This window comes from Drosophila subpulchrella, chromosome 3R, assembly GCF_014743375.2.
Source record: "Drosophila subpulchrella strain 33 F10 #4 breed RU33 chromosome 3R, RU_Dsub_v1.1 Primary Assembly, whole genome shotgun sequence".
Taxonomy (NCBI): Eukaryota; Metazoa; Arthropoda; class Insecta; order Diptera; family Drosophilidae; genus Drosophila; species Drosophila subpulchrella.
Window position 1 is genome coordinate 13,715,298 of NC_050609.1, and position 12,426 is coordinate 13,727,723.

Consider the following 12,426-nt stretch of genomic DNA (forward strand, 5'->3'; position numbering starts at 1 on the left):
CCGCAATCTGACATCGAGTCCAACAAAGAAATGCACTTAAATTTATTAAAACAGCTTAAAAAACAAACAAATACAAGCACAGCCAACAGCTAGCAGAGTAAAAGTAGAGAAAAAATTGCCTCCGGCTGGGTAAAGTAAAAGTTTTTGACGACAAAAAAAGAAAACAGCCAAATAAAATAAAAAGGAGAGTACAAAAACTAAAGATAAACTCGCTGGCACAAACTCAATAGCCTGATGAAATATTTAGCCAGATTCGGAGCAACTTTATCGGAGCAACGAAATTGCAAGGACCTGCCTTCTCCCACTACTACTTCTACCACCGTCGGCTGGATAAACTTTTTCAATAATCTAGCCAAAGTAGAATTACCCCATCCGAGACTCAATTCTCCGCCCTCGGCCTCCCGGCCCCCAGCCACGCCCCCTTTCGCCCGGCAGATTGCAGTTTTTGCAGGTGGGCGACAAAACTCAGACGCAGCATGCAAAAATTTAAATGAAATTTTTGCCGCAGATAGCCCCGCGTTGATAGCGCCCACAAAAGCTGGCATTCCGGCATCCTGGCGTCCTGGAGTCCTGTCGTCCTGTCGTCCTGGCGTCCCAGCCAGGTGTCCCCTGGCATTTTTTGAATAACCGCCAATAACAATAAAACTGCCAAACTGAATATGCATGAGCGGAAAGTTTAAAATATACAATATAAATAAATGCAGTGTGCGCGCAATTAAGGACATCAAAGTGGAGCTTCGAATGGATCGGCTGGCTGGCTCCTTTCTGGCTGCCATTCTCATCGACTGACTGAGTCGAAGTGACCAGCAAAAAGTGCAGTCCGTGGGCACGAAATGCTTTAACGATTTGCTCTCCTGGAAAATTTGACTTCCTTTGCTATTCTGGGGAGTTTTCATAACAGCATTTACATTTTTATCCCAAAGAACCAATTAAGTTATCTATAACTTTCTGTCTTAGAAAAATAACATTCCTAACATTTTTATAGAACTCAATTTTAATAAAATAATATTTTTTAACAATATTGCTCTTATTTACATTTATTGAAATAAAGTATTTAACTCCTTATAAATGTTTAATAATAATAGTGTTTAATCCTGTACTTGTCCAAATAAATCCTCATAAAATCTATAAAAATTATATGTCTTTACAAAAAACATAATTTATTTATAAGAAATATTCTAGGGTACCCCAAGGTGCGGTTATAACAAAATATATCTTTTTAATTAAAACATATACTTACATCCACATGAATGCCGGGGAATGGAAACACCTTCGTATTGGGGAACTCCCCGGGCGTGTAGCGGTAGAACTCGAGCTGGCCGCGATAGAACTTGGCCGAGTACAGTGGAGCCCCGTCCAGGTCGTACATGCAGCGCAGCACCACATGCTGGCCCCGCCGCACCGCCGGTGGTTCGATTATTAAATTGACATTGCGCAGCGCGCACTCCACGAGCTCTGCAAAAGTGAGGGGAAACGGAAATTTATAGGTGAAAAAATCGCTGATGGAATTACGCGCGAACGCAAAGCCTGGGGATTCCAATTTAGTGTATTTATTTTAATAAATTATTGAAATATTGTCCGAAAGCGGACTCGTCGGCGACACTGATAACACATAATCCGTAGCTTAACTGCACCGCAATTGCTTGCATTTCAGTTGCAGGCGCTTGTTTTTGGCATTGGTTTCGTGTGTTGGGTTCGCCTGCGGCCAAAATGCTTAAAATGCCATGCAAATATGCCGAAAACTCAATTTAGCTGGTCAATTTTTTTCGATACCCTTCATTCATATAGAGTCTCTCTGGTCGAGAGTTTTTCACCTAGATTTTTTATAAATTTTAAAAAAAATTCTGAAAGGTTTACTTTCGTATTTGCTTAATGAATTTTCCTGGAATAAATATTATGCATTTTACCTAAATACTTTAAAATTTTATGAACTTTATTCTGGTTGGAATACCCTTTACAATCTCCAAAATGCAATAATAGCATTTCAAATATTTATTCAAGAGCATTTGAAAAGTCTGACAACCAAAAGCCCCAGTTTCACCTTGTTTTTGTTCATGTTTCTCGACAACTGATTGTCATATTGGGCGCGTAAATGATTTATAAATGTTTTTTCAGCCATCGAAAGCTTGATAGATTATGGTGGGATTTCGTGGGGGCAGTTATGCAAACGAATATTACTAAATTGAAAATATTATAATAAAAACGGCTGGCCATTTGTAAGCCCAAACATCGTAACTGAGTTTTAATTGTAAGCCAGTCAAAACTATAATGCCAATGAATGAGAGAAACTAAAATGGTTTTATAAATCATTTTGAACGGGCCTTAATATGTAAGGCAAACGCTTTTCTAGATTTATGGATTTTGGTTGTGAGTTTTTCGCGACCTTCACTTACTTAGGCAATTTTCTTGTTTGCTCGCCAACTTTTATTAATTACCAAACAATCAACGCCAATTTCCGGCAACTTTATGACCGCCCATTTCAGAGTCGTTTGTCAACAAATGCGTAGCATAACTCAAGGCGCCAAGGCAATGAATCCCTCTCCCTCTCGCTCATTCCATCCCCATAGTTCTGTCCCGCTCTGGAGCTGGTGTTTTACAAGCGTTTTTCGAGCATTTCCAACATAGCCTAACAAGGCACTCAAAAATTTTTTATATCTTATTTGGGTCACATTTCATGCGGCTGTGCCCTTAAGAATAATGGCACATAATTTGCGGCTTTCCCAACAGACCCTTTGTGGGAGCGGGGGAAAAGCCGAGGAAAAGTCCGTGGAATGCGGGGCAAGGATTCGGTTCCTTGTAAATCTCTCGCGAGGCGAATAAAATAAAATTGTTTTCATTCTTTTTCTACATGCCAGCCAGCTGTGCGTAATTCATTACCTTCGGGAGTTGTTTGCATATCGGACGATATCTTTGGCGACTGCATGCAAAATGCCAGGGAAAATCAGCATGATTTTCATTATGCCAATGCCACTGTCGAGCGGCGTGCCCTTTAACATTTACTCCATTTGCAGGCTGTAAAATGAATTCTTGCACATTGACCTTAATGACCAGCGGGGCCTGTCAGGATAATTGGCCAACTGCCTCAGTGTCCTGGCCAGGGACTGGTAACGGTGTCCAGGCAACAAGAAATTACGAAAAAAGTGAAGAACTATAGTCCATTGTAAAGACTTTAAGCTACCCACTAATACACTTGCTTTTATTAAAAGATTATTATTTTGTTTAACTAATAAAGTGTTAAATATATTTATTTATTGATGTCATTTGAAATTATATAACTGACTATAGATATAAATAATTATTAGTCTCTAAAGGTTTTAAAAAGGTCTTCATATTTGAAGAACACAACACACCTATCCTTCTCTAATAAGAATTTACTATTTCAGAATGTGTACTGCATACTCCTTAAAGTAAGCCCTTCCAAACTTTATATACCCGTAATACCTGTTGGGAAAAACACCTGCCTCAACTTAAGCACTACCTTAAAGTCCTTGCTAGCCGCATAAATATTTGCACACTGAAATCGAAAATTCCGCTTGTTTGCCAATTGAAAATTGGAAAGTGTAGTTGCCGTATCCCGCCCGCTGAGAGTTTTCCCAGAAGCAGCAGAATCCGGGGCAGAAGCGGCGAAATGCAACCGCAAATACTTGCTTATTGCTGGGAAAACTTTGCTTGTTAGTGTTTAGGTGGAAGGTGCAGCAAGAAATCATAGCACACAGTTCTGGGCTCTGGGTTCTGGGTTCTGGTTTCTGGGGAAAAGCAACAGAGAGCAGCCGAACAATGTCTATAAATCCACACGCACACTCGAGATATAGTTGGAAAGGTAAAAAGTTTGTGCAAAAGTCACATATTTGTTCGATTCTGCTAAGTGCCAGCTTACAAGTGCCTTGTCCTTATCCTTTTGCGATTTGTTTACATGGCAGTCAAAGTGGGGACCCAGAAAAAAGAGATGGAGAGAGGTATTTTGTCCTGGATCGGGGGATTTGCCTGCCTGCTAAATATCAATGCACCTGGCCACCTCCCCTGTTTGTTTCTATCTTCTTTGTCTTGCTCCCTGGACGCAGGGAAAACTGCCCTTTTTCACGCTCTTTCACAGCACTTTTCCACCCTGTTTCATTGTTTTTCAATCTGGCCGAAGTGCGTCATTCGTCGAAGCCGCAAGTGATACCAAATTGAAAAGTTAGATGCCATTTTTTGCCGCCCTCTCCGGGGGGTTACTGAATTTCTACACTAACCACAGGTTAGCAGGGAAAAGTTTACGAATTTTTATTCCACAGTGACAAAAACTAACACCAATATATTATATTTTCAGACTATATTTTACAACAATTTACAGAGGGTTTTATGCACCTTTTATGTTTTAGGGTTCAATTCTATTTAATTATAATAATTTTTCTAAGAACTTCAATGTTTCTTTTTCAATCTCAATCTTTTAATCCATGATTACAAAAAATAAATTTCTCTCTGTGTTGCCACAGGATACCAGAATAAGTAACTAAATTTTGTTCGGAGAATCTGTATATTAGTTTTAGTTTTGCTGATCGATTGCCTTTGAGAGCCTGGCCTAAACTGTATTCAATTTGTTGCGAGTTCGAAATTGCTGGCTAAATACGCCGTTCGCTTACGGATGCCTGAAATCCTGAAAACGTGGGCCAGCCAAGGCAAACAAGCTGCCGAATTGGAGTGGGTTCATATGAATATCACAGCATAATAATTTGCAGAGTCGCTTTCCTTATCAAGGCAGGCCCAAAACAAACAAATATCGGCCCAGCTGGCATGTAATATCTATGTGCATTCATGTGCACGTGTGGGTGGCATTGTCTCGGTATTTAATAGGCTTTTGTTGCAGCTTTCCATTGAAAAGGGAGATTGTTGAGCCCCGCTTTGCTCCTTGGCATGTTTACCCGGAGTCTCCGCAACCACTCCACCGCTCCTGTTTCTGTTTCTGTTGCTGTTTCGGTTTTCCATCAGCGTGCTCATTGCCTGACTGGCAGCTCATTGAAAGATTTATCATTCACCAGAAATAGCAAGCTCTGCGAAAGGAGCGGGTGATTCGAGAAGGGATGGGTGCACAGGAAGAAATTTTTGATTTCTTGGTGACAATTTATAAATGCCAAGAACTGCCGGTTGAAGATAAATAATGGCATAAATAAAAATAAATATTTTATTTTATACATTTTTTAAATAACATTTTAGGTGCTGAAAAGTATGCAGTGAATAAATTCCTGATTGATTTCATTGTACATCTGAGGCTAACATAAATTGTTGCATACTTTTTGACACCGGAAATGGAACATAAAAGTGATTTCAAAACCAAAGTAATTAGATAAGGGACTAAGAATTAAGTAGATAGAATCAACTGTATGATCGAAAATAAAATAATGACTTTATAAGGAATATTTAATTTAGAAAATACATTTATGTATTAAAGACTTAGTAATATTTCAGATCTCTAACCATTTTCTTCGATTTATAATGCCTTTGCCAGTGTATCGCAGATGACGGCCACCTGTCCGGGGTCCTGATTCCCGACCGTGTTGACACAGCCCACATGGGCGGCCCAAACACATGCATAATGGAATTTCTAATAACTGCCACAGCTCCCCGACTCGACTTCACTCGATTCGAGAATCCAGGGGACCAGAGGACCAGAAGACCTGAGACCAGAACAGGAGCAGCCGAGCCTTCCTGCTGGGTCAACAGCATTTAGTGACAATAAGCGTGCTGCAGTTCATTTGCTTAGGCGGGTCAAAGAGCGGTCCGTGTGTCGGTTTGCCATCGGTCAGAACTGAAATGGCTGGTGGTATGGCCAGATGGCTGGATGGCTGGGTAGTTGGCCAAGTGCACTTAGTCAGGCATCGGCGAACATGCACTTCAGCAGCCAGAACAGAAATGGCAGCACGACCCCATCCAATCCGAGGCAAAGCAATTTAATTAACATAAAAAACGCAACTCGCACAATTCGAAACCATAAATCAAAAACCCGCACACGCCCAGCACTAAACTAATGCCTTGGAAAAAAACTAATACTGGAAAAATGTCTGGCAAAAAGTGCAATCGGCAAGAAAAAAGGGGTAGTGAATGGGAAAGAAAGGCGAGGAAAAACTGGGAAAAGCGCTTCTAATGAAACCGAAAATGCTAGTTATGGTTTACGATACCCGGCTCTTATGGCAGTTCTGGAAACGAAGTTGGACTCGGAGAAACATTTGTTTCTGCGCTGTGTTTTTGTCACAGCCCCAGATGGAAAGAACCCCCGAGGGCAGGGGGTGGGGGTCCCGAACCCAACCCAAACCCACATTTAAATCGGAAACATAACCGACTCCGAGGACCCAGCGACCAACCCGTTCGTGACGTGTCCAGAGGGCATCAGCCCAAACAAAGGGCCCAACATAATTTAGTTAAAATTCCCTTTGTCCAGGGGCGTGGCACACCTCGCCGAAGGAAATGAAAAATGCTGATTAGGAAAACGCAAACCATAATTTGTTGTGTGATATGGCTGGTAAATGAGCCGTTTGGTTCGGGGTTTGGGGAGTGGATTTGATTTGGATTTCACAAATTTCATTTACTAATTGCTTGATGATTAAATTCAATTACGAATGACAATTTAATTATGTGTTGGTTAATCAAATATCCAATCAAATGATTATAGAAAAAATGCAAACTATTTCAACTACATAGTTTTTAATCGGTTAGGTAATGTGTGTGTTTAAAGGGTTTAATTAACATCGCATGATTTTAATTGATAGCTATTCTGCTGTCCTTTTTGCCACTCGTTAAATTTATTTTTCAAACGTTCATGACCAGTTGGCAGTTTATAAAATGAAAAAACAAACAAAGAGTTAAATTACTTGCGGACAAAATCGATTTTTCGAAACCTAAAATAATTGATGCACTTGATTCCGAATCCAAAATCGTTGTGTATATGCACCATAAAATATTAAATCCAACCTTTTTTATCTGCTTTAATTAACTGTGCAAGCGTTTTATTGATTCCAGTGCGCTCAACCTTTTTGCCGCTCAATAATGTACATTTTTTAGGGCTTTCCCTGCCACTCGGCAGTGGTTTATAAAAAACCAAATCCAGACAAACTCGCACTACCCCCAAAGGAGGCAAAACAAAAAATATAAGTGGAGGGAAAAACACTCCTTGTCTGCTTTCTGCAAACAGACATTGGACAGGGTAAACAATAGGAATATATGCGATAAATGAAAAAATAATAACAAACATTAATCCGAGTGTTGCCAGCTCGAGTGGATGATGATGATGGCGATGATGATGTGCCGAAATGCCGCCCTTTGACCCCGCTGCCTGTTCATGTGCCCCTGCCTGGGTTATCCTTGCACTGGCACTCCTTGGTCTCGAGATGGTCTTTCGTTATCCTCCGCTTTGCACAGAAGCGCTAAGCAAATAAAACAAAAAGGATAACTGTGCAAATATTGTGCAGACTTGGGGCGCGGGGTACATGGCAAACAGTCACTGCTAAAAACATAAATATGTGAGGGCGTTTGTGTTTTTTTTTACTTTCAAGCTGGTGACATTGCAGTGCACAAAAGTTGCCTGGTTGCTTAGTTGGATATTCAGCTCTCCCCGCCCATCTGCGATTCGCAAATTTTCATCTACTCTACTCCTTAAGCAAATAAAATTACACTGCCCTTTATACGGTTCTTTGGATAATATCATATCTTTTTTTTTAAATATGATTTAAAATAAAGTATATTATTTTATAATTTTTTTAGCCCATTTTGGAACGGAGAAGTAAACCATAAATTCGATTGTGGTAATATACTTTAAATGTTGATTTTTATTTGTTTCTTCAAATTTATTTTCAATGACTGAAGGGAGAATTATTAACCAAATTAAAAATCATTCAAATTTAAAATAGCTCTGTTCTATTAACTTTGTAAACATACTCTCGAGGTATCTTTTTATATATTTCTTCAAGTATATTAGTAAGCTATCAGTTTTAAAATGGTTCCTTCATGATTTTACCTAGTTTTTACTTTATTTTCGATTTTAAAAAGTTGTTTTCCCAGTGCACTTATCCACATCTGCCGGGTCGTATTTATTTAGTTTGTTTTCAGCTTCTTTGGCCCTGCTCACTTGGCGTATACGCAACGCGGGAACGCCGAAGACTGCGAATACGACTCAATTGAGGCTGGGCAGCAAACATTTGGTTATCTCGGCACCAGCATCGATGCCGAATGGATTTTTAGTTCAGCAAGTTTTTCGCAATTTTTTTTATTTTCCTCAGCGCCTTTCCCCGTCTGTCCCAACTGCGTTTTGTGTGTGCACGCCGACTGGGTTTCCTTCCCACTGCGAGTATATTTTTTTCCGGCGCTTTTCTTGTTCATTCAGTTCAGTTTTTCCATTTGGCCCAGTCGGAGCGTCAGAGCGCTTATCTAGCATGCCGCATCGCGAACTGCTTGTAAATAGCATTCATGGCCTGACACTAATGGAACTTTTGACCGTTTGTGCTATCCGCTGCCCATTTCCATTCCCACACCGCCGGGGATCCCCGGCCACCAATTCCACTACCACTTCCAATACCCCTTCCATTCCCATTCCGCTGCCCAGGCCATTCCGTTCCATACCAATTGCCCACTGGCCCCATGTCCGCTGCAGGGACAAAACTTGGATGGCATTCATCGACTCGGCTATGAATCGCCCAACTCGAAGCACTATTCTGGTACCCTAAGTTGGGTTCTAGGGTATACAAGTTGGGCCTGAAACTTTATCACATACCTATCATACATATCTATTCTTACCTACCTATTCTTAATTCTAAATATTATAAAAACTTTTTTAAGTTCAGGTAATGAATTTACATGTTTTTTTTCACTAACACCTTTTTTTTAAACTCTTAAGAGAGTAAATATTATATTCTAAGTTAAAAATATTTAAAAAAATATTTATAGCTTTATTTACTTATCTTAAACATTTTTTTCTCTTGCTCCAACGTTTCTTTCATAAGTATAAGCTTTGTACAATATATATTTTATATAAAATAAATTTCCCATTTAGGGTACTACAATTTCCTAAGCAAACCATAGAAATTTGTAGAAAAAATTGTTTTTCTTTCGCTTTATGGTAACACGAATTCACGCAACTTCGTTTGTTTTTTCCAAGCCTTTTTCTTTCATATTTCTGTTTTTCTAGCTGTTTTTCCTATTTCGCTGCTGGTATCAATTTTGCGAGCCAACAGTTTGTCGGGTCTTTCAACAAGTCGTTTGTTGGTAGTTCTTTTTGGGCGAAAATGAAAAATCCAACTGCGGTGAAAACAAAGCAATCACCTTTCATATCCATAGCCCAAGAGCTTTTGATCCAATTCTGGCATCTGTCGAGTGCGACATATATAAAACACGAAATCCCGCTAATTAGCAGTCAATTTTAAATATTTGTCAATCGCAATTTCGATTGGACGCGAACTCGGCACTTTCCACTCGAATAAAAGTTATAATGAATTTTGCCCCCTCGGAACCAAAAGTTGGGGCCCAACATTCTGTTTGATTAGAAAATTAATCGAAGCGCTGTTTTAAATGGAATTTCCATTTGCCGCAAAAGGGTGGGAAAATTCAGGGGAAAGCGGAAAAGCGGGACAGGGCGCGATAAGCGACAATGGCAATCGGAAATTTCATTTTTGGTAACTAGATCTCGCGACGCAGTCACACAAATGTGGTGTCAATGGGTTATGAGGCAAATGCTGGGGGTGTACTGTATCCATTTCGTTTTATGTTTACAATTTGGCATGGTTTTTGTGCCTTCTGATTTATGCATAAATTGATGCTACTAGTTGTTTGTTTGCCTATTTGTTTTGGCTCGCTGGCAAAAAGCGCATTTGCCATGGACATCCTGTCTGTTTTCCCCGATTTTCCGGTTTCCCCTCACCCCTCACCCACCACCGACTGGCAAACTTTCCCATTTCCATCCACCATTGCTGGCTGGTTTTTGGTCATGCCAGAGATTCAGTGGCAAAAACATTCATAATTTTAATTAAGTCATAGAAACGTGCTGCACACAAAACGCAGATGTACTACACTGGGCGGAAAAGGGGGCTGCTGCATGTGCAATTCAAATAATATAGCAAATGTTATTGTTTTGCTGGGAAAATCAAGGAAATTCCACTTTGGCATGTAAAGTAGGTTACCATTTATGGTTGAATACAAGCTAGTTTTTCTTTGAATTTTAAATTTTTTTAGTTTTTTTTCAGTGCATCCCAACCAGCACGCTTAACTTTTGTGTGCGAGTTTTACCGCCAGCCGGCGGCCGTGGGTTTTTGTTTTGTTTCCAGTTGTATTTGGTTACGATGCTCACAAAATTGCACTTGAAATTTATCCCCGAGCCTTATTAGTTATTTACGCAGCAGGCGCATTCTCCGTAATGTGTGAGTGTTTGCTTTGTATGTGTGAATGGGTCTGTGCAAAGGACCCGGCGGCATTTTTGGCCAGCAACCACCCCGAACCCACCGCCCACCACCCACTGGCCCACCCAAAACCAACCCACCCACCACCCATTGCAGATTTATAGCCTGCAGCAGTTTTTAGTGTTTTCCCTTTGTTTCGCCCTGCGTTTTGTTTATTTGGTTTTGCAATTGTTAAAAGTTTATGTCGTTTTTGTTGCGGCTGTTGCATTTCGCACACACAGTTTCCACTTGGACCCCATGAACAACAAGTTTTTGTTTTTCGGGGGAGTGGCACTGCCAGAAATACCTAGAAAAACAGGAGGAAAATAGAATAAACCCAACCGAACTGAAACAAAAGTGCGGTATTTTTGGGTGCGCCAGTTGTGATTTTGTCGCTCTGATTTGTTCCATAAATTTTTTGGCAACGTTGCTTAATTAAACGTGAACTATTGCCAGATGGAGTTTAAATATCGGCAAATTTTATTTTCCAAAAAGGATTGCCTGACTTGGCAAAAATCAGAAAAATTGTGAGAGTATCGAATTCATTTCACAGTTTGTATTTTTGGTTAGGCTTATTTTGTTTTAAAATAAATATGGTGAACACAGCACAACACATCAACTTAAAAGGGAAAAATCGCATTTCTCTTAAAGGCATAAATATTCAAGCAAAACTCATTATGCTTTTAATTGGTTGGAAAATAATTCAGCCTCAACGCTTTCAATAATTCCAAGAATACTCCAATTTAATTCGTTATAATCGCCCTAAGCCCTGTTCAAAGTTCTCCCCTTTCGCTGGTGGCCTGCGAAGTTTCCCGAACTTCTGCATTAATACCAATTTGCACTTGTCAATCAGGACAACACTCCGCAGCCAGAGACCTACGAAACTTCTAATGAGCCTAATTATTTCAACTATTTAGCCAAATACACACAGACACAGCGCACAGAGAGCCATGTCTTGCGGGGAAAGTGGGGAAAAGCATTCCGATGCTTGCCAAATTTTGCTAATGATAAATAAATTATGCGACAGCAGCCGCAGAAAATGCCGAGCTACCGACCCTCCAACTTGCCAAACCCACCGACCAAGGAACCACAAGCAGAAAACAAATAAACTCACTTCGCAATGCCAAAAGATAAGTATACGCCCCGTGGTCCCGTGGCCCTGGTCCTTAACACATTAAAGCCCTGTGGGGTGCGTGAATGCGAATGCGAATGCGAATGCGAATGGTATCGCATTACCGAAAGCGAGCGCACATGCGTTAATAAACAAAATCTGTTGCTAATGTACAAAATAAGTTAATTATGGCAACGCAAATGCGAAAATGCGAGATACTCCGATGCTGGCGACAACTTTTGCAGCTTTTCCAAAACTCCCACCCACACTCTCTGGCTTTTTGGGGCTCTGGACTTTTAGGGTCCCGGTTAGGATCGTGGGTATATATAGTATATATATAGGGAGAGTAAGAGGTGCACTTTTCCTGCACTCTGCTTTGTTCTTTGTGCGCGATAATTGCGTTTTATGGCTGTGGCAAGCAAACAAATAAACAAGCCGGCAAACAGACGAGATCGGGACTAGGAATGGGAATGTATATATATATATATACTCCATATGCATACTGCGCTTGCATGCTGGCAGTCACGCCAGCCAAACAAATAATTACAAATTGCATTAATAATAAACAAACACAAAACGCCGGGCTCTAAGCCCGCTTTGCGAAAAACCCCCGATTTCGATTTACCTTTTGGCAATTTTTGCGTGACTAGCATAATTTGCTCAATGGCCGAAAATGTTGGCCCAAACCACGCCCACTTATATGCCACTGGCATTTTCACAGGCACAGAACCGCAGGAAATTTACATATTTTATTTGTAATTTGTTTGCTGCCTGTCAATATTATTTTGCAATTAATATTTCAATGATATATCGAATGCAAGTGTGGAGAAGCGTTCCTAACCCTTTAAAAATCCGCAGATACTCTCCACATGATAAAATATATATTAAACCAATCATAACCTATTTATAAAGTAATTT

At 40.2% G+C, this 12,426-nt stretch overlaps 1 protein-coding gene across 1 annotated transcript in view; it reads right to left on the bottom strand.

Moving 5' to 3' along the window:
• Window positions 1-12,426, bottom strand: part of LOC119563262 — a 50,988-nt gene that overhangs the window by 14,646 nt on the left and 23,916 nt on the right. The window contains exon 3 of the mRNA XM_037876576.1: window positions 1,241-1,455. Within this exon, the coding sequence (XP_037732504.1) occupies window positions 1,241-1,455 (215 nt within the window). The remainder of the gene's footprint in view (window positions 1-1,240; window positions 1,456-12,426) is intronic.